Source organism: Hyaena hyaena, unplaced genomic scaffold (assembly GCF_003009895.1).
Source record: "Hyaena hyaena isolate Hyena2069 unplaced genomic scaffold, ASM300989v1 scaffold_34, whole genome shotgun sequence".
In the NCBI taxonomy this organism is placed as follows: Eukaryota; Metazoa; Chordata; class Mammalia; order Carnivora; family Hyaenidae; genus Hyaena; species Hyaena hyaena.
The window spans coordinates 2,903,048-2,924,638 of NW_024080665.1; the positions used below are offsets into that span (position 1 = coordinate 2,903,048).

The window sequence follows — 21,591 nt, forward strand, 5'->3', positions numbered from 1 at the left end:
GGGCTCCCTTGACAGGCCATGATTCCATGGGTATGAGGGACAAGGATTCTACCTAGATGGGTTTTCCTACTCATTTTTCTAGGGGGAAACGTCCCTGCATAATGAGGACCCGAAAGAGCTTGGAGCCAGCATGATCTTGTGATATGACAGCTGAGAGAAGGAAATCACTCAGGTCCACCTCCTAAGTCCCCTTCCCACCCCCAGTGAGGTCTGAATCCACTTTTTACACAGGCTTTGCCACAGACTTGTGAAGTGCTGAGCAAGTTCCATTCTCTTCCCCAGCCTCGGTTTCCCTGTCTGTGCAACGGGGAGGTTGGAGTCAATGGTCTCAAACTCCAGGCTTTGCTCAATGGAGGAAGAGGGAACGCAAGAGCAAAACAGAAAGAGGTGAATACACACCAGTCTGCAAAGGAGGGAGTAAGGGAAACTGAGGCAGAGGAGGAGGAGGGGACCCGTGTCTGCCTGCCTAGGAGAGAGGAGGGAGAGGAGTAGGTGGGTATGTATAGCACAGGATGGCCCTCAGGCCCTGTGCCCTCAATGTGGGTCCACTTCCTGTCCACCTAACAGTCCCCTGCCCCCACAGTGGCAAAGGTCAGGCCCTGGGGACAGGAGGATTTGAGGCTGCATCTCATTTACGTCATTTCTTAGCCGGAGGACCCTGAAAGGAGGGTTTCAGAGCTTTTTTGGTAAGATGGAATAAAATACCAACCTCAGAGGGTAGTCATAAAGAGGCAGACGTGTCATAGCCGCCAAGCCGGGTGCAAAATAGAACCAGATATGTACGGTTCTAACTCCTGGCTCGCCAGCCAGCGGGGGCTGGGATGGAACGGCACGTCCGCATGGGGAACCGGGGGGCTGGAGCAGCGTTGGGGCTAGCGTGGGCGCCACGAGCGTGCCAGGTGGGGAAAGAGGCTGCTTGGAGCAGGAAATGGAATGCTCTAGCACTGGGCCAGCACCCAGGGCTGCCGCCTCTGAACCAGGCCCTGCGGGGGCCGCTGCAGCCCGCCTAATGGCTGGATCCGAGACCTATTCACGCGGCTCCAGCTCTCTTCCGGTCACAAGCTCTTCATGTTCCAGACAGGCTGAAAGTCATTATCAGAAGATGTGACCCACAGTCTGCTTGGAACCATCTCAGACAAGTCTTCTTGGTCTCACCCCTCCTTTGCTCCGGCCCTGCTGGAGGGAGGACTCCCCACGAGTCAGCCGGCTGGGGCTGCAGAGCTCCGGAGGACTTCCAGCCTCCGTGTGGTCACCACGTGGCTTTGCGACCACCTCCCCACCAGGGCTGGGCGATGCCTGAGGGCAGCGATGTGTCTCGGTCACCCGGCGTCCCCAGTGCTCAGGGCAGGATGTGACGAAAACCAGATGCCTGGCGAAGATTTGTAGACCGGAGAGGTCAACCTTATTTTCTGTCACTCCTGAAACTGCCCGACTTCCGGCTTCCACAGCTGGACCACACGTGTGGCCTGGGAAGCGGGTCACCTACCAGTACGGCAGCATATGGGGAAAGGAGCCCCGGGCTAGGATTTAGAGGGCAGGGTTCTCAGACCCCGTGACTTTGGGTCGGTCCCCGCCCCTGTCTGTCTCAGGCTCCCCAGCTGACCCGGAAGGGCTCCCGGCCGAGCTGCTCGGCGGCCTCTGGCTTCTCTAGGCTTTGTACTGCTGGGTGAACTTCTGCCGGCGGACGCAGCAACAGGTGGCCAGGGTGGTGAGGAGGACGGCAGAGACCAGCGCAAAGGTGAGGATGATGATGAGGTTGACATTCTTGAGCCCGCCCTTCTCACAGTCCTCAGGACGCACGTGGCTCAGGGATACCTCCTCCTGGGAGCCGAAGCGGCAGGTCAGGTCCTGGGGGGCATCCACGTCCACGCGGCCCTGGTGTAGCTGGGCCGCCAGCCAGCCGTTGCCGCAGCAGCTCAGCGGGTTCCCCTGCGGGTAGAGGCGCCGGAGGCTGGTCTCGAGGCCGCCCATGGCACTGCCTGGCAAGAGGCTGAAGCTGTTGTTCCTCAGGTCCAGCACCTCCAGTGACACAGCCTGGGTCCAGGCAGGCAGGCGGCTCAGGCGGTTCTCGGCAAGATTGAGTCGCTTGAGGCAGCGGAAGCAGGGCAGGTCCACCTGCAGGATGGCCAGCCCGTTGCCCTGCAGGGCCAGGACCTCCAAGGAGGCCTCCAGACCCGCCAAGGCGCCCGGGGCCACATCCAGCCCCGGGTTGGCAGAGAGGTCCAGCTCCGTAAGCGGCGTGTGGAGGAAGGCACCCGGCCGGAGCGTCTCCATCCCGTTGTCCGCCAGGTTCAGGATGCGGAGGGAGGAGAGGCCAGAGAAGGCCACGCAGCCCGAGGGGCCAGGCTCGCCGGGCCCCCCACAAGGCCTGAGCCGGTTCCCCTGCAGGTTAAGCTTCTGCAGGCTGGCCAGGCTGGCAAAAGTGTACGCGGGCAGGGCCCGCAGGCCATTGTCCTGCAGGAGCAGGGTCCGCAGAGACCCCAGGGCTCTGGTGGCCAGCTCCAGCGTCTCCAGCGCGTTGTGGCTGGCGTCCAGGTGCACGAGGCAAGGCGCGAAGCCCGCACGCCGCACCTCCAAGGCCCGCAAGCAGTTTCGGCTGAGATTCAGGAAGCGGAGGGAGGTCAGGGGCTCAAGAAAGCCCTCAGGGACCAGCTCGATCTCATTGTAGCTCAAGTCCAGGTTCAAGAGTTGGGAGAGGGGCTGGGCGCTGGAGTTCCGGCTGGGGTTCGAGAAGGGCAGGGCGGACCAGCCCTCCGAAGGCGCCTGGAGGCCCTCGCCACCCTGGGGCGGCCCTGCGGGGAGCCGGATGAGGTTGTTGGACACGTTCAGGTAGATGAGCCTTGGGAGCGCGGCCAGGTCAGGGAAGTGGAGCAGTCTGTTCTCCCGCAGGTCAAGCCAGGCCAACTGATACTCGGCCTGGGGCTCTGGGGCCGTCTGGAAGGCCTCAATACTGTTGCAGCTCAGGTCAAGCACCCGCAGCTGTGGGAGGCTGAAGCCAGAGATGCAGGTGAGGGAGTTCCGGGAGAGATTGAGGTGGGCCAGGTGCGGCAGGGCCTCGAAGGCGCCGTCCTCAATGTCCATGAGCACGTTGCTGTGCAGGTCCAGCCACTCGAGCGCAGGTGTGGCTCGGAAGGTGTGGCGGGCCAGGCGAGTCAGGCTGTTCTCGGCCAGGGAGAGGGTGCGCAGGGCAGGGGCCTCCCCCAGCAGCCGCTCCACCAGGCCGCTGTACAGGCTGTTCCCCGACAGGTCCAGAGATGTCACATGGGGCAGGGGGCCCAGGCCAGGGGTGCTTGGCATAGTGCCCGCTGCCAGGCGGTTACGGGCCAGGTTGAGGCACTCCAGGTGGGGCAGGGCCTGGAAGACCCCCGTCTGGACGAAGCTGATCTCATTGGAGCTCAGGTCCAGGTGCCGCAGTGCTGTGTAGAAGCCCAGGGGGGAGGCCAGGATTCTCTGCAGCTGGTTTCCAGATAGGTCGAGGGCCTCGACGTCCAGCGGGAGCACCGAGGGGACCTGGAGCAGGCCAAGACCGTGGCACAAGACCTCCTTGTCTACCTGGCGTGGGGCGGGGTGGGCAGGGAGAGCAGCGGGCATTAGTGGGTGCAGTGGGGGAACCAGACACACCTTCTGAAAAGGATGACTCAACCCCCCTCCCACCCACCACCACCCCAGCCAGGCCCCGTGCGGGCTCCACATTCCTCCACCCCAGCCTAATCATCCCATGCCTGGATGACCCCCATCTCAAGCCCCCTGCGCCCACCTTTGGCACTCAGTCCTGTGGCTCTGGGCATCAGGGAGGGACTTAAGGAAGTTTGATGGAGACACACAGAAATGACAGACAGATAGGACAGACAGATAGGACAACCACCCTACACTGATTATCATCCCATTTTACAGGCAACTGAGCCACATTTCACCTAGAGTGATCCCAAGCCAGGGAACAGCAGGGCCATGCTGGAAGCCGGCACTCCTGGCTCACGTCCTGGGTTCCTTCTTTGGGCCCAGAGAGTTAAATGTACCCAGCTGCTATTAGTCTCAAAACCATTTGGGGAGAAATGTTTCCAAAATGCAATTTGTACTCCCCTCACTGGTTCTCCTGTTAGCCTCCTACCCTCAGACCTCGGTCAAAAGCCCTCATTCCAGGGGGCAGAGCTCTGGGTCCTAGTGCCTGCCTTCCTCACTGCCCATCCCCAGAGACCTCCTTTCTGCTGCTGCTATCTGCCCCACCTCCACCAGTGCCCTTGCTTCCCATGGCCCGGTCCAGGCTGGCCCCTGGAGATGGGAGAAGGGGTGGGGAGCAGGGGGAAAGATGGCCTGGGTCCCAACCCACATTCTTTGGTGACAAGACTATGATTGTGCTGTGTGAGCCTTCCCAAATCACATTACCTCTCTGGTTTCTTATCCAGAAACTAACAGCCGTCCTCAGCACCAACTCAGCATTTTACATTTTATTTAGCATGTTTGGGCCCCTGGTCTCACTGGAGCCTCACAGCAAGCCCATCAAATATGATCACCCCTCTTTACGGAAACCCAAGCTCAGAGAGGGGAGGGAGCCTCCAGGATCGCTCAGCTGAGCAGGGGCAGGGCTGGGATTGGAGGCCGGGTCTCCTCACAACCAAAGGCCCAACTTTTGTCCTTCTAGCACATATGCCTTCTGGAGCCTGAATTCTTTCTGTGCAGGTGCAGTATCCCTCTCATCCCTTCGAGGACCCCAGGAATGCATTCTTTCCCAGGAAACAGTCTGACTTCCACAACTACCCAGTTCAGGCCTACCCCCACCTCTCTCCTCCCAAACCACCCCCGCCCTGGCCCAGCATATAGGCAGTGACAACATCTGACCAGTGCCCGCCGTGCCCTCCCACGCCTACCTCTGCCTCCTCGTTGCTGTTCCCTGCACCGGTTAGGCCCACCCCTACCCAGATCTGCAAGGTGAGCCCCGTGTACTGAGCTGGGCAGGCTGGGCCTCCTCTGGGTGCTCCCCGGCCCAGAGAGCCCTGGTGCTCCCTCTCTCAGAGCTTTGGCCCCAGATTGTGACTGTCTGTGTGGGAGCTCAGAGCTACAGGGACTGGGGGGAGTGATGGGGACACCTTGGGCCTGGCCCACGAAAGGTGCTCAATCAATTTTTTTGAAGGAATGGGCCACGGACATCTCTGACTTAGTAAAGGTCTGAGGGATTGAACCAGTCAAAAGTCACCTTTCCAAAAGGAAAGAAAAGAGAGAGTCGATGTATTCAAACTGGACTCAAAGCCCATTAGAGTAAAATGACTCTGGCCCACCCACTTCTCAGATGGGGAGATGGAACCTGAAGATGGCAGTGACCTCTGCAAGGTCACGGTGAGTTAGTGGCTGTGAGTTAGGACACAAAGCTCACCAAGCCCAGGACCTGAGACTTGCTTTCCACCCTGGTGCCCATGAGGGCTGGCAGAGCAGCTCTGGGCTGCCAGTGTAGGAGGGAGCTTGAAGGAACTCTAAGGGTGCCCGCTGCTCCCCGAGCTCTGAGCCTCCTGCCTGGCTGATGTGGCCAAGTTCAGAGCCGTCCTTGACGATCTGCTACCCACACTCTCTGGGATGCCAGGAAGCCGCTGCCCCGCTTTTCTTTTTCTTTCTTTTTTTTTTTTTAAGGAGGGAAGAGGACTTTCCACCCAACTCCATTTTGCCACCTGCACATAGAAGGGAAATGGAGTAGAGAGAGGCACCCGGCAGTGGACAGCACCAGCTCAGGAGAGCTGGGTTCAAGTCCTAGCTCTGTCACTTCCTGTCTGTATGACCCTGATGGCCCGCATCTCTTCTCACAGCCTCGGTGTCCTCAGCTGAAAAGAGCTCTTTGCAGGATAAAACGAGGGAAAGTCCTCAGCATGGTGCAGGCACCTCGCAAGCCCTTAGTAAGTAGCAATTCCTTTCCACTGTTTTGAAAATCATCATGACGCCTGCATTGATCTTCCACGGAAGTTCAGAAAGTGCTTTCTGAATGCACTTTTACCCAGAATGCAAAGCTCACTCAGCTGCCCTCTGCCTTTTGGGTGGTCCAGCCCCTTCACCCCTCTGAGCCTGTCTCCTTGGGTAGAATGTGGGGCTGCGTTTGGGGGTATCTGAGGCCTTCTCTGTCCATTATTCTGGGTCCCGGGAATCTCAGAACGGCTCTGAGGGGCAAGAAGGGAGGCGGCAGGAGCAGAGCCCTGCCCGCCCAGGACAGGGCTGCTGGCCCCTCCTGTACCATGAGCTTCCAGCCCCCGGTCCAGGTGGGCTGCTGGAGGGCCCGTCCCTTCCCCAGCCTGACTCTGGCCTTCACCTCAGTGACTTCTAAGTGGACCTAGGTGCTCCCTTTTCCCTGTATCCTGCAGGGTCCCAGTGACTTCAGAGCTAGTCTGCTTGGCTCAGGGCAAGAAAAAAGACAAGAGTGAAGCTACCCTTGTCCCTGACCTCAAGAAATTCTTGGTCTGGCACAAGAACCAGGCTTGGACCCACTCACCAACCACCCCACGTGCTCGGGATGAGGGTCCAGAAAAAGGGAGCAAACGGAACCCGAGAAGCCTGGGAGGGGTCCGGGGAGACTTTCTGGAGGAGGTGGCATTTGGCCTGGGTGGTATTGAGTGAGAGGTATCCCATCAGGGAAGCAGCGGACAGGCCCAAGGCAAGGACTCCAGTTGGGAAAGGACATTTGCTCCAGGAGGGACCCAGCTGGCCCGTCCCCCATTCATACACATACTCTACATCACCCAGATGGGTCCACTGCCCTGTAGAGTCCGAAATGAGCCCCTCTGGTCCTAGGAGAATGGCATTAGACAAGTAACCTAACCTCTCTGAACTGCGGTTTCCAATTCCACACAATGGGCATAATGGTACTTACCCAGTAGGATTCATACTGCACTCGGTATTTAAACCTTCTAGTAGGTACTCATTAAATGTAAGGCTTAAATGCATTAAACGCATTCCCTGGGGCGCCTGGGTGGCTTAGTGGGCTAAGCATTGGACTTTGGCTCAGGTCATGATCTCGCTGAGATCTCCCTGAGTTTGAGCCCCGCCTGGGGCTCTGTGCTGACAGCTCAGAGCCTGGAGCCTGCTTCGGATTCTGTGTCTTCTTCTCTCTCTGCCCCTCCCCTGCTTGTTCGTGTTCTCTCTCTCTCTCTCTCTCTCTTTCTCCCCCCTACCCCGAAATAAGAAATGAATAAACTTTATAAAAAATGTTTAAAAATACTTGAATTCCCTTTCCTCTTCTAACTCCTCTGACTTCTGGCTTGCGGGGCTGGGGCGGCGGGGCACCCTGGGGGCCTTACCCTGCCTGGGTGGGGCTTCTTACCATCTTACAGGGCACCTTGTCTCGGTATTGGGAGGTGGCCAGGCCCAGGGTCAGCGCGGCCAGGAGCAGCAGGATCCGGTGGCTCATGGCTCTGTGTAGGGTGGGAAGGAACCGGGAACACGGTAAGATCACTGGCTCCTTTCCACTGCCAGTCCCTCCTAACCCCGCGACCCCCCGCCCCTCCCCCTCCCATCCTGTCTGCGCCTGCCTTCAGGGAATCCCAGATACAGTGGAGGTGGGTGGGAGCTGGGTCCGAAGGCTACCACAAAGGACCCCTAGTGCCAGGCCCTCAAGCCAGGTAGCAAGTTTTTAAGGAGTGGGTGCCTGTGTCAGATTTGGGTTTCAAAAGACCCTACCTGCTGGAAGACTGCCTGGAGGAGGTGAGCAGGAGACGGTGGGACTCTAAGGGCTGCCCTGGGCTAACCTCAGGACTGGGGTAGGGTGAGGTAGGGAGCTAGGCCCCTGACTGCGTTTCTACCCAAGTCATAAGTAGGTCCCCCCTCCTAGTTTCTTAGAACCCTCAACAGAATTCCTCAATCCCCCCCACCCCCGGACTTTTATTTTGACCTTTTTCTTTTGATTTTCTGATTCTGGAGTCAACTGCCATTGTTTGAAGGCTGGGCCTGGAGCCCTGACAGGAAGCCCCACCAGGAGGCCTCTGCCCTGCCCCCAGCACTGTCGCTGCGGACTTCCCCCAGGAGCGGGCTCCAGGCCCTTTACTTTCACTGAAGCTACTGCCAGTGCTGGGGGACACTTAGCCTGCTGGTGTCCTCTCTATGTAGAGCCAGCCAAGGTGGCCTTGAGGGGGGCCACAGAGGCCCTGAGCAGGGTCACATCTTGCTGCTGCTAGCAATGCTCACTGAGGAGCTGGGCCAAGTGCCAGGAGTACACAGATCAAACCATTAACTTCATTCATTCATTCATTCATTCATTCACACCTTAATGGAATGCCTCCTCAAGTCTGGCTCTGTGCCGGGAACTGAGGCCACAAATAAATGTACAGAAGTGATCACAATGCATACAGAGTGTTAACAAGGAAGGACACGAAAAGCCCTCCAAGAGCACTGGACCCAGTCACCCGTAACTGATTGCTCTCTTTCCCCTCCGCTTGCCTGCTGTGTGGCCGTGCACAAGTCACTTCACCTCTCTGAGCCTCAGTTTCCTCCTTTTTAAAAAAATGTTTATTTATTTTATTTTATTTTATTTTATTTTATTTTATTTTGAGAGAGAGCATGAACAGATGCAAACAGAGGAGGGGCAGAGAGAAAAGGGGACAGGGGATCCAGAGCGGGCTCTGCGCTGACAACAGCAAGCCCAACAGAGAGCTTGGCTCATGACCCGTGAAATCATGACCTAAGCCAAAGTAGGACGCTCAACCGATGGAGCCACCTGGGTGCCCCTCAGTTTCCTCTTTTGAGGTTAATGCCAACTTTGCCAAGTTTTGGTGAAGATCAAATGAGATGCATTCTATGAAAGTGCCTTTGCAGAGCCCTGGTTATAAACCAGGCACTATTCTTGATACTTTATGTGTATTCACTCACTTTGTCCTCACAGGAGTTCAAGCACTTGGTTCTCTGATTACCATTCCCATTTTGCAGATGAGGAAACTGAGGCTCAGAGAGGTTAAGTAACATGCCCAAGATCACACAGCTAACAAGTGGCTGGCATAGGCCATCTGTGACCTACACCGGAAGGTCACCCCTGGGTGCTTAATAAAGGAGCACTGAATTCCAACTCTGAAGGGTGCTTTAGAAGGAGAGGCATCTACAGGATCTTTGAGGGCTGTGTCTCTCTCGGAATCCACCAGGTGTCCTTGTGACACATTTTAGATTAAGGTGGCTATTCTGAGGCCCCTTCTGGCCCGAACATTCAGGGGCCACGCTGGCATTTTCTTAAACTCCATTGCCTGGGTTCCCCTCAGGGCCATGGCCCCCTTCCCCCCAACCCCCCAGCTGCTCTCCTCTCACCTGTTTTCACAGGAAATTTGGTTCTGCTGTCTAAAAAGCAGAACATCACCCCCCATTTGAAAGCTAGTACAGTCAGAATTGAGTGGAAACCTTTCAGTGGGGCCTTCAAGGCCCTTGGGGAGTGTGCCTGCTCAGTTCATTCTTCCCTCCGCTTTATCTCTTCACTGTCCTCTCTCCCATTCTGGGTTCTGGAAGACTCCTATTGCCTTCAGTTCTCTGAGCGCCTTTTCACTGCCCCAGACCTCACTTCCTCCCCTCTCTTGTGCTGAATCCCTCTTCATCCTTTGGATCTTAGCTTCGATTCCACTTCTTCCGGGAAGCCTTCTCGGATTCCCCGAGTCTATGCGGTGTATAGCCCCACCTCTAGGTTCCCACAGACCTTGTGCTTCCAGTGAGCACTCTCCGGCTTGTTCCCCCAACCCTTTCCTACGGGCAGTGCCCCGGGGCAGAAAGGACTCAGTCTCCCCTGAGATCCATCTCACACCAGCAGGCAGGCCAGGGAGGCACTGAGAATTGACACAAGGTGGCTCTCCCTTGATCTCCCTGCCATACCTCACCTCCCCCACGCCCCATCAGCGGTTCTGTCTGTTCTGCCTGAAAAACAGACCCTGGGCTGCTACCTCCCTCCTCCATCACTGCCCCACACTGAGGCACCACCACAACCCTGGGCCTGAGCAACACGTCCTCCGTCCACCCTGACCCCTTTTGGCTGCCCTCCATACACAGCCAGAGTGAGGTCTTCAAATCATACATGAGATCATGAATCTCGCCCCTTGAGAACCTCCAAGAAAATCCAGGCTTTACACAAGCGCTCTTCAGTCTGCATCTCCCATTCGCCCTGCCCTTACCAAATTCTACCATTTCTCAGACGGGGCGAGTGCACTCCTGCCTCAGGGCCTTTGCTCTAGCTGCTCCCTCCACCTGGAGTCCTGGTTCCCCAGATTCGCACACATTTTATTGTTTCCTTGCCTTGGTCATTTTCTGCTCATTTATTTCTGATTCTATGAGAACAGGGGTCTCTTAAGTAGTGCTCGCTGAAGATCTATTGAACAAATGGCAGAACACAGGTTAGAGGCTCTACTGCAGAGGGCTGCGAAGTCAGGACAAGGTCAGGACCTTTGGGTCCTGAGCCTGAAGGCACTGCTGCCTAACGGGGCCCTCGCCACCCACCCCCCTGCCTGCCAAATCTCACCCTACCCACAAGGCGGGCGTCTGTGCTGCGAGCAGAGACGTCCCTGTAGCACGCGGAACTCTGCACTGACACTCACCTGTGAGCGCCCGCCGCCCGCGCCCGGGACTCGATGCGTGGCATCGGAGGGCTCTTCCCCCTCCAGGGAGAACTGCGGTCACTCAGACCCGGGCTTACTTACAGATTCCACTGTTTACCGACCCTGCTCCTGGGGCAAGTCCCTTAACCTTTCTGTGCCCAAGTGTGCCATCTGTCCAGCTAGCAGCCTGGCTCCTGTCCTGCCACTGGCTTCCCCCACGCAAGGTGATGATTAAGCTGGGAATGGCTGTCAGGGTCCCCTGGGCACATCTTTCCCAGCTGGGGCGAACCCCGCAAGGCCGAGCAGCCCAGGTGGGGCACACTGAGGAGGGGGGCCTCAGCCTGCACACCAGTAGCCTAGGCAAGAGAAAGCAGGAGACATTTAGGACTCTGACTGGGAGGAGAAATGCTGGAGTGTGTGTTTGTGTGTGTGCACACGCGAGACACACACACACACACACACACACAGAGAGAGAAATAGTGGGGGCAATGTCTACTTCTGAGCCCTGGATGTATCCTATCTCATTGAAATCACAACCCAACAAGGTGGTTAGCATAATTTCCACTTTACAGATGAGAAAACTGAGGCTCAGAAAGGTGAAGTGACTTAGCCCATAGTCAGCCAGCTTATAAGCATTTTGGGGTTTAGCCCAGGTCTCCACGACCCATGTGCTGGGTCTTCTTCAGGCACTGGGTGGCGGGCTCCCTACAGAACTGTCCTCACGTTGCCCATGAGGAAAACGAGGCTCAGACAGGTGACTTACCCAAAGTCACACAGTAAATAGCACAGATGGATTCAGAATCTGGCCTGCCCGCAGTCAGAGCAGATGTTTACACTCCACTACAGGCTAAGTGCTCCCTCCCTAACCCGGACCAACGACCCCCCACGCCCACCCTCCCACACACAGACAGACAGGCTCACAGGACTGGGCTCTGGGGTGCTCCTCTCCCTCCTCTCAGCCCCAGTCACCAGCAGAAGGGGGTCGCGGGAGAGCTGCTGTGGACGATCATACCAAGCAGTGAATCACTAAGGGCAAGCCCCATTCTGGAGACATGTGCATCCCAAGGGGGAATTAGACCTTAACCCAAAGGAATGTAGCTGTGATGGCGGAATTTCAGGCAGCCCGCGGTGGGGGCGGGGGTCCCTCACATCTTACCACTCACGAGGAAGGCCGGCTTCAGTGCCCCTCTGGGAAAGGTGGGTGCCCCCCACCAATCCCCACCCAGCGACGGGCAAGCAAGCTGCTTGGTGCGGTGGGGATGGGAAGCCCCAGGGAGTCAGAGAGTGGTGGGAGACTTGGATTCGAATCCTGATCTGCCCTAGACTAGCGGTGAGTTCCCCAGGCAAGTAAGTGCCGGCCCTTCGGCCCCCCGTTTTCCCATCTGTCAAATAGGAACGCCGGGCTCTCCCTTCGCGGGAAAGATCAGCTAAGACGGGAGCCCTGGGGCCGAGGAAGAGTCAAGCTTGGCTCCACGCGCGAAGTGGGCGGCGGCGGGAGAGGACACGGGGGGGGGCGGGAGGCGTCCGGACGGGCTCGCCGCACCCCGCGCTCGCCAGGGGCACGGGACCGCGGGTTCCCCGAGGGGCCGGCAGCCTCGCCCGCGGGGCGGCTCCTACCTGGCTCAGCGCGGCCGCTGCTCCTCTCCCGCGCAGCCCCGGCACATTTTGCGCAAATCTGCCCCCCTCCACGGCCCCACCCCGCGCCAGATCCCGGGGTCACGGCCCGCGGAGGCCCACGGCTGCTCCACTGCCCCACGGGAACCCGACCCGCGAGGGGGCGGCTCGGGCTCCAATTTAAATACCTCTCCTGCCGACCCGCCCCACCACGCCCCCCCTCGGCCAAGCTGCGGGGTCCTAGCGCCCGGCCGGCGCGCCCCCGCGTGACTCGGTTTCTCCGGAACGCGCGGGGGGGTGAAGCATCTTTCCGCTGGAACCCGGGCCGGGAAGGGGAGGGGTGGCAGCGGGCGGGATGAAAGGACCAGGGGGGCTGGGAGGAGGGTCGCTAAGGAAGCGCTGGGCTGGCGAGGCCGCTGGGGCCACCGCACGTGCAGCTCGTGGCCCCGCGGGGTCCGGAGGGGCGGGAGGGGCGCCTCAAGGAGCCGCAGGTCCGCAGAGGAAATCCGGTCTGGCCCCGATTTCCCCGCTGCCGGCGCCGCCGCACTTGGGGGGCGGGGGGCAAGCAGGAGAGGTGACAGGGGCTGAACGCGGAAGGAAATGACCCTTCACTGGCCCTGGGGCGGCCGCAGAGGGGGTTCCCCACACCGAAGCCATCCCCTCTGACGAGCCCAGGCAGGTCACTTCCCCTCTCCAATTGTGCTCTTGTATCCAGACTCGCCTTCCTCCATCATCTCCGGGACCCTTAAGCCGTCTTGTGAAATGGAATTATCTGAGTCCCCGGTTTTCAGATGGAGAAAGTGAGGCTAGGGATGGGACAGCGAATATATAAATAAAAACCAGTCGTTGGCACTAGTAAGGTCCCCATTTGCATTTGGGGAAACTGAGTCTTTTAAAGGTTAAGTGGCCCATCCAAAGTCACACAGCCTGTAGGAGCAGGGATTTGAACCCACTCTGTCCACAAAGCTAAGTCCGGGTGGATCTGGGTCTCCTTTTCCAGGAACCGCCTAGCTCAGGTTGGTTTAAAGGGCTGTGTGCATAAGCAGCATCGTGGCATTGTTGTCTTTTACTTTAGAGGTGGAGACACACCTTCCCCCAAAGCCAGCCCCTCTCCTAGATGGATGCCTTGGTCCCACCTAATCTCAGAGGTACTCTGCTCTGCAGGGTGTCAACCCAAGGATGGGGGAGAAGGGTCATGGCTGGCCCCTGGCCCCAGTTCCAAGAATAGAATGTTTCTCTTCCCAGCCCTGAGGGTGACATGGGGTGCTCCATGTTACAGATGGGAAGTGACCACCCAAAGCCTTGTAGTAAATCAGGGTAAAGCTGGGCTTCAAAACTGGGTTCCCTGAATCCCTAGATGGCCGCCCTCTTTACTTCTTCCCATCTGGCTTACTGTGGGGACAGGCCTGGGCAGATGGGGACGGTTCAGAGAGGACAAACTGTGATAGCAGGTGCTCCGGGACCTAACCTACCCTCGGAGGGGATCAGGGAAATCTTCCCCAAGGAGGGGCCTGAGCTGGAATGAAGCTGGTAAGAATGAAGCTGCGTAGGAAAGGGTGCAGGAACAGAGAAGGGGGTAGAAACTCCCCCTTCCCTGTCAGCCACTAGAGGCTTCCGATCTGTGCCCTTGGAGGTCCCAGCTGGTCATCCCAGCCCTCTCTCTGGACCCTCATGCTCTTCCGGTCAAACAGAACTTCTGTGTCCCTGCCGGTAAAGTGAAGCTGACAGTAGCCACTCCTTGGGGTCAGTGCCGGAATGAAGCTTCGCGATCTGGGGCCTGGCCCCAGTGGGTGTTAGAGTAACTCCTTGCTGGCTTTATTGGTGATACCTCTGCTGTACTCCGCGGGCTTCCTTTCCAGATCCTTGCCCAAGGGGCCAAATGTCCAGCAACTGCCTCGCTGCAGCCTTGCAGCATGGGCAGAGCGCGCCCGGGCAGGATTTGGGCATTTCCCGGGCTCTCCCGCTCGACCCGCTCCTGCCACACCCAGGCCCAGGCCGGCTGAGTGCCAGCTCTTCCTTTTTCCCGAGCTGCTGCCAGGCAAAAACCACTGGGCTGGCACAGAGCTTTGGCCGGGGTTGGGTTAGGGCGGGGCCGGAGCTGTGACGGGCTGGGGGACAGCGGCCTGCCTCCCACACACCCCCAAAGGCTGTGGTTGTGGTTAGCTAGGTTGTGGGGTTCCACCTCACCCAGTGCCCGGATGGGGCTCCCCAAGAGTCAGAGACAGATGGGCAACCAAGTGTGACCACCTGCTGCAGGTGCCTCTTGGGACTGGGGGCTCAAAGCCAAGAACCGTGCGTGCTCGGCGCCCCTCCCTTCATCTCTGCGGCAGTCATGTTGCTGTGTGACTTTCGGCAGCTTGCTTGCTTTTTCTGACCTCAGCTTGTGGATCTGCAAACCAAGACTGAGTAACATCACCTGACGTCCTGCCTTGCTGTAAAGAATCAAATGCCACAATGTGTGCAAAGTACCCGGCCTGAGGCCTGGCCCATGGTACTTGCTTAATACATATGACCTCCCTTTCCTGGTTGGCCCCAGAGAGCTGATGAATAAAAATGTCCAGGACCCCCCCCCCCCGCCCCCCGCATCCCCAGATGTGAGGCAAGAGGATGATTGAGTCCAGAGGCCGAGTCCAGGAGTCTGAGCTTGATCTGATGGAGGGGAGAGGTTGGAACTGAGCACGGTCAAGGTTGCCTGGGAGCCATGGGGAGGGTGGCTTTCTTTAAAAGACCACCAAGGCCAGCTGTCCATCCGGTGTTGGCGAGTTCCTACGCCCACATCTCCAGGAACAGGGAGTTCTCCTGGACAGCCCGGCAGTGGGCAGCTCCGTCTCGACTGTTGGTATTTTTGTGAAAGTGCTTCCATCGCCTCATGCATCTGTCAGCGAAGACAGGAGACGCGTCTTGTCCTGTGTCCTCAGGACCACCGTTCTGAGATGAGAAAACCCTTTCAGGCACCAGGTCAGGCTCAGGGCTCCCTGGGAGGGCTTCACCTCAGGCCAAGATGACACTCGGGGTCTCAAGTAGGAGCGAGTGTCCCAGGAAGGCAATGATGTGCACATCCTGTGTGACCTTGGACAGGTCGCTAAAGCTCTGGCCCTCGCCGCCCTCGTCTGACTGTAAAACTGGAGTGGAAAGGACCACGGCACCTTGGGCCCTCAATTCGATTTCCACTGTTCTTTGCTCAATACCCACTATGGGCCAGTCTTTCATCTCATGTAGCAAATGAGGATAATGATAGCCACAGAGAGCCTTTCACTGAGGCATCTTTATTATCAGTTACTGACTAGGAAAACAGGTTCAGAGGGGTTAAGCCACTGGCCCAAGTCACACAGCTTTGGAGTCAGGAATTGAACCCAGGTCTCTGTACTCCCAAGCCGGGTCTCAGTACAAGGATATGGCTTGCCTCTGCCTCTTGCCTAGCACCCCTGTGGCCCCCTGGGAGTCAGGAAGTCCCTTATCAGTCCCTACTGGGGCCTTGCCTTCTGGGGCAGAACCCTGGGTTCCCCAGGTCTTTTACAGCCCCCCCCCCTCCTTTGCTCCCTAGGGCAACTGGGCCCACACCATACCAGCTAGGGCCACCTCCTGGAGATCAGTAGGAGAGGAAAGCAAATGTTGCTGGGTATCCACTGTAAGGAGTCTGTGAGCCGAAAGCCCTTGTCAGGTGCTTGGGAAATAAACCCTTATAAAGGGCCAGTGGTATGTCCCTTGCCCTGATGTGTTAAATGGGAATAATGAAACCTTGCCAGGCCAGGCCTGGTGCCAGGTACTTTATCTCCTCCTCACGGCCATCTGATGAAGTGGGGACTATTGGTGCCCCCCTTTCACAAAAGAGAGACTGAGGCTCAGGGGATGCTGTGACCTGCCCATAGTCACACAGCTCGGCGGGCACCACGACCGTTTCCATCTGAGTCCTCAGACCCCAGGCCCTTATGCGTGGCCAGAGACCGACTTGGCTGTTCTCTGTTCTCCGTAGGGACACGAGCACGGCAATGACCTATGCAGGGGAAGGTGAGGCCCCGTGGACCCCTCGGCCACCCCCCAGGAGGCTCCTGGCTCTGAGTCCGGTCATCAAGACCTTGGGGAGGGGGAGGGATTTGGAGGCTCCTGGAGGCCCCAAGGGAGAGGGGGAGGGTAGATGAGAAAATTCGAGACTGGCAAGGCAGGCAGGCAGGATCAGAAGCGTCTCCACAGCTCGAATGTGCTGCGCCGTGGACCGTGAAACCACAGCTCTCTGCAGCCCCCAGGCTGCTGGGAACCTGAGGGTTTGTCCCTTTGAGCCACACAACATTTTCCTCCATTTTAACCATTTGAAGGTTAAACCCAATGTCACTTGCCCTGGTGATCCAGGGTTAGCAGTATGGGCTTTAGACATGCCCAGGCGTGCGGGTGGGGGTGGGGGTCGGGAGAGAGACAGCAGCATCAAGTAGAAGCCAGGCTGCCTTGGGGACAGCCTGCCACAGGGGAGCGGGACACCCTGGGATGAGTCATCCTTCCCCAGTAATCTCATTTTCCCCTCTGTGTACTGGGGGCTCATTCTGCCAGCCTCAGCGCGGTGTGGAGATGACACCGAAGAGCTGAGCGGAGTAGGTTGGGTCAGTGTGATTACTGACAGTGTCTTCCTCATGTGAAAGGCTGTGACTCTGTGGTTGACCTGAACAGGAAGGGACCTTTTTTTGGCAGGTGGAGTGCGCAGCGACAGGAGACAATGACTGGGAGGGGCTGAGTGGAGGAACCCCAGGCTGTAGGCTCAAGGGACCCAGGGCGGAGGGCCAGCCGCCTCAGGCAAGGCGCAGCTCCCCTGAGGGGAAGGGCTGTGGCCCTGGGCAGGGGAACCCACAGTGGGGGGTTCCCCGGAGGTGCCCCCAGCTTCAGGTCCCAGCTGTGCTGAGCTTCCCAGCAGGCTCCTGGCTTCCTCCTCAGTGAGGGGGTTGGGGGTGGGGGAGTCAAAGCCTCAAGGTCTGGCAAAGCTTCTAGAAACTGGCTCACATGAAGCCAGGTGATCTCCACAGATAAATGCCACCTGCTGAAGGTTCAGAGAATCCTGCTTGCCTCCCCTACTTCCACTCCAGAGAAGACAGCAGATTCTAGGCCCTAAGAGCGTGCTGGTGGGGGGAGGGGACGATTCCCTTCCCCCACCTTACATTTTTTGACCGGCCCCACATGAGGTACCCCTGGATCCACCCCACAGAGGCCTCACCTGGCTCTTCTCAAACCGTGGAGACCGTCAGGATCGCCAAGGGCTTGTGAAAACAGACTGCCAGGCCCTACCCCGGACAGCCTGGGTCAGTAGGTCTGAGTGGGGGCCCAGAGGCCGCATCTCATGCAAACCCCTGACGGGGCCGGTGCGGCCCATGCACAGGCCACCCTCGGAGAAGCTCCATGCCTGTGAGGGTGAGGGCCGGCCTTTATCCTCTGTGAGATGGGCATGACCACAGCCCCTCCACACTGAGCTGCCCACACAAGGGCATGAAGTGGGAAGCGATGGGTAACAGGATTATGAGTCTTTCTTACCATGAGTGAAATCCAGAGACCAGTGTGAGGCCTCTGTGTACTTTCGAGTTGGGAAGGGGATGGGCTGGTCCAAGAACATTCTTTCTGTTTTTTAATTAACATTTTTTTTTTTTTAAATTTTAGGGTGAGGAGGGGTAGAGGGCAAGAGTGAGAGACCATGGGATGGGGGGAAAGAAGGGCAGAAGCTGAGAGAGAGAGAGAGAGAGAGAGAGAGAGAATCTTAAGCAGACTCCACACTTAACACAGAACCTGATGGGGGGCTCAATCCCATGACCCTGGGATCATGACCTGAGCAAAAATCAGGAGTCAGACGCTCAACTGACTGAGCCCCCCAGGCAGTTTCTAATGCGGCTTTCATGTTGTGACCCATTTAATCCCACAACACCCAATGAGGTAAATATTTTATTCTTATTGCTATTATTATTATTATCATCTCCACCTTATATAGATGGCATATGAGGAAACTCAAGAGAGGTTAAGTGATTACCTCAAGCATGCACAGCCAGTACAAATCAGTTCAGGCAGCAGGGTTCCAGCACCCACCCACCCATTTAATGCTCTATTGTATTGTCACTTGATGGAACATTAATTTGCCAAAAGAGTAAAGGATCTAAAACTTTAAGTTTACATGACACCCCTCGTGTGTAGCACTGTATTTTCTCCTTTCTGGGGTGGGACGAGGAGCGGCTTGAGGAAGGCAAAGCTGAGGGAGAGAAGCAGCCTAGATTTCAGAGAGGGACCTACCTGGGTTCCCCACCCTCACTGTGCTGCCCATTGCTGTCTGACTTTGGGCCGGTGGCCTCACCTCTCTGAACTCATTCATTCTGTCTCTGTAAAGCAGAGCAGCAGTTGAGGGTTAGGGCTATTTGCAGAGTGAGCTCCTTTGTGTCAGAGCCTGCCTGCCTGTGGCATTCATCCATTCGATGATACCACTTGCGATTTCTGGCTGGTTACTGTTTGGTTTTTGTTTGTTTGTTTTTCAAATGTTTATTTTTGAGAGACAGAGAGATGGAGTGTGAGCAGGGGAGGGTCAGAGAGAGAGAGAGAGAGATACAGAATCTGAAGCAGGCTCCAGGCTTTAAGCAGTCAGCACAGAGCCCGACGTGGGGCTAGAACTCATGAACTGCCAGATCATGCCCTGAGCTGAACTCGGCTGCTTAACCGACTGAGCACCAGGCACCCCTTGTTTGGTGTTTTTGTTTTGTTTCATTTTGTTTTTTAACAGCAGCTCTATCTTGTTCATGCCAGTCTTATTTGGGGAAGGGATGGAGAGGTCTCTGATGCCTCCCCTGGCTGTGCCTGGAGACTGTGGGGTGGGACCTGTTTGAAAGGTAGCTGTGGCTGCCCCCCAGGGGGCAATGAGAGTGAAGAGCACTCCCATTCTGCAGAGGGCCAGGTGGGGCCTCCAGAGAAGGGCTGGGGGGCAGAGGCCTGGGCACACCCCACTCTTATGGGAACCATCTTCTCTGGCCCAGGCCCCTGGGACCCCTTCCTGTCCTCCTCCCGTTGCCTGGTGACCAGAGGGCCTTCTGAGAACACTGTGAGTACTGGTCTTTGGGGGAAATCTGAGGCTTGAGGGGCCACAGAGTCAGGAGATGCAATGTCGGGTTGTCTCATCTCACCCCACCCCCCGCCGTGACATCCCTTCGCACACATGTGCTCCCCTCCACAGATACAGTCCACCTGCAAAAGCACACCCTAAGCCCCTTTCACTCACACAGGTGCGCGTGCATACGCACACACACACACACACACACTTCGTATAACACTTTGTATCCCATATAAAAAGGCTTAGAAGAGCCAGGCTCCGAGCCCAGGGCACATACACAGATACAGGGGCACATGCTTGTAGGAACCAGGCTGGGAGCTCACATTGCTTGTAACTCAGATTTTCTCCAGGAGTCGGGTGGCTGATTTCCTGGGATGTGAAAGGGAAGAAGGGAAAGGAAGTTTGAAAGACTGCTATGGCCTCCCAGGGAGCCTGTGACTCATCCAGCTGGGAGCCTGTGAGCTCAGGACCCCGGGAGCTTCCAGCCTGGACCGGGACTGCTCCCAGGGAGTGGGTGCTGGCGTTTTCCCCAAAGCCAGCCCCTCTCTCAGGGTCTGGAAGCTTGGGAATGGCAGACTGCTGTTCTCTGGCTTCCCCTGGGCTGTGACTTCTGCCTGCTTGCCTTCCTTCTCCTCTGTGCGCCGGGGACAGCAGACCTGGGGTTGAGGCCTCATCCAGACCCCCAAAACCAGCCTCACCTCTGCCTGCATCGGGGCCCACCTGGCCTCCTGGGGGCCGGGCTGTGCTTCTCACTGGCAGAGGCCGACTCTCAGGAGAGCAGGGCAGCCCCGGTCCCTGCAGGCTCTGCTGTCAGACAGACCCTCGCCTATTTCACAAACTCCTTCCAGGCCAACCCATGTGCCCTCCAGCTATGCCCCATTCTCTGGTCTCCTAGCCGGACCTGTCAGGGCTGCTGCCTACTCTTGCTGTGTCCATTTCCTACCCACCCCCTCCCCCCATGCTTCCCTTCTCCCCCAGCTTGTCTCCAGCTTCATCATTCCAACCGGCGCATCCCCAGCTTCCACATCCAGAACTGCTGCAGACGGACACTCTTCGGTCCCCAGCTCCCTCAGTCTCTTGGTCACTTGGCCGTATTCTTTACAGCTGCCCACCCCCTCCTTCCCGAACCGCCCTCTTCCTTTAGCACCTTATGACGCACTCTCCTGGCTCTCTGGCCACCTCTCCAGTATCTATCCCCTCCTGGATCCTTCTCTGGCCCCTCCTCTGCTTCCTCCTCCTCCACCCCATCTTTAAATGTGGACGCTCCCGGGTCTCCCTGGCTTGTTCCTCGCCTCGCCCTCCCTCCAGGAGACCTTCCTGCCCCAGGGTCCCCCTTTCCTGTTCATCCATCCAGCCATTCATCCTCCACGTGGCGGCCAGATGGAGTCTCTCCAAAACACGGATTTGACCAGGTCACTCCCTGCTCACAACCCTTTGATGGCCTTGGGGGGTCCAACCACAAGTTACATTTCCCATTTTCCTGTCTCTTTCACTGCTCACGGGGACCAGATTCCATATCACGCATCGACATACATCCTCCGCCGGCTCCTTTCCTGCTCGCTCCCGACTGTGATCCGTTCTCTCTGCCACACCCCCGCTCTCCCTGCCCCCACTCTCTCCCGCTCTCCCCACCCCCATCTCTTCCCTCTGTCTCTGTCCCTCTCGACATTTAGAGTTGCTGGAGGACCACCCTCCCTTGGGCTGCCTGCCTTGAAGACGCCCTGCCCAGTGTCTGGAAGGTCCAGCGAAGCCTTTTGGATGGCCACCATTCATGGGCGCCCTTGCTAGTTTGTTCTCCCACTGCCACACTTACGCCACAGACATAGAGCTTGACCCCTGTCTATCACACACTCTGGTGTCTGCCCCTTCAGCTCCTCCATCGGCCATCCGGACGCATGGCTGTTGCCCTTGGCCTCACCCGGGGCCCAGCCGCACCTGCCTGTTCCTCCGGACCTCACCCCAGAACGCACCCCATTTCCTTTGGCCGGTCCCACCCTGCAGCTGGGGACTGAGGCCGTCACTCTATCCACGTCAGCTCTTTCCATGTAGTATGTCACTATGAGTCGACAAGGCAGGCAGGATGGCGCACGTGGTGGGAGCTTTGGAGTCAAGGTCTAGGAGTCTCAACAGCTTCATCGAAAGGCATAGGGAGAATAACGCCTACCTTGCGTGATCATGGTGAGAGTTAAAGTGCAGATATTCTCTCCATATCAGTTCCTTCTTTTCAGTGTGATAAAGACCCTCCTACCCAGACCTGTGGGGTCTGCCCACAGGCAGGCAAGCCTTACCCGCTCCTCTCTCTAGAGGTCCCAGTGTCTGGGAAGGCCTGATTCAGCCCTTTAAAAGGCTCCTGGGCCTTTGATCAATCTTGTAATTGCTCTTTAGGCG

At 57.6% G+C, this 21,591-nt stretch overlaps 1 protein-coding gene across 3 annotated transcripts; it reads right to left on the reverse strand.

Moving 5' to 3' along the window:
* Positions 1–258: 258 nt before the first annotated feature.
* On the reverse strand, positions 259–21,591 carry LRRC32 (leucine rich repeat containing 32). Of its 3 annotated transcripts, XM_039228747.1 has the most exons (4): positions 12,147–12,285; positions 11,451–11,525; positions 7,295–7,385; positions 259–3,552 (listed from the first exon to the last, which is right to left on the reverse strand). In XM_039228747.1, the coding sequence occupies exons 3-4, from the start codon at positions 7,379–7,381 to the stop codon at positions 1,648–1,650; spliced, it is 1,992 nt and encodes a 663-aa protein (XP_039084678.1). In that variant the 5' UTR covers positions 7,382–7,385; positions 11,451–11,525; positions 12,147–12,285; the 3' UTR covers positions 259–1,647. The 3 variants fall into 3 exon arrangements, with proteins under 3 accessions (XP_039084678.1, XP_039084679.1, XP_039084677.1); XM_039228748.1 differs by lacking the exons at positions 11,451–11,525; positions 12,147–12,285 and adding an exon at positions 21,492–21,591; XM_039228746.1 differs by lacking the exon at positions 11,451–11,525.

What these genes read in the sequence shown, in the direction of transcription:
- LRRC32 (XM_039228748.1), bottom strand. Translation starts at nt 7,381, where the DNA reads ATGAGCCACCGGATCCTGCTGCTCCTGGCCGCGCTGACCCTGGGCCTG. An exon ending in ACAAGGTGCCCTGTAAGATG is followed by an intron (nt 3,553 to 7,294) that starts GTAAGAAGCCCC and finishes GCCCCACGCCAG; the next exon opens with GTAGACAAGGAGGTCTTGTG.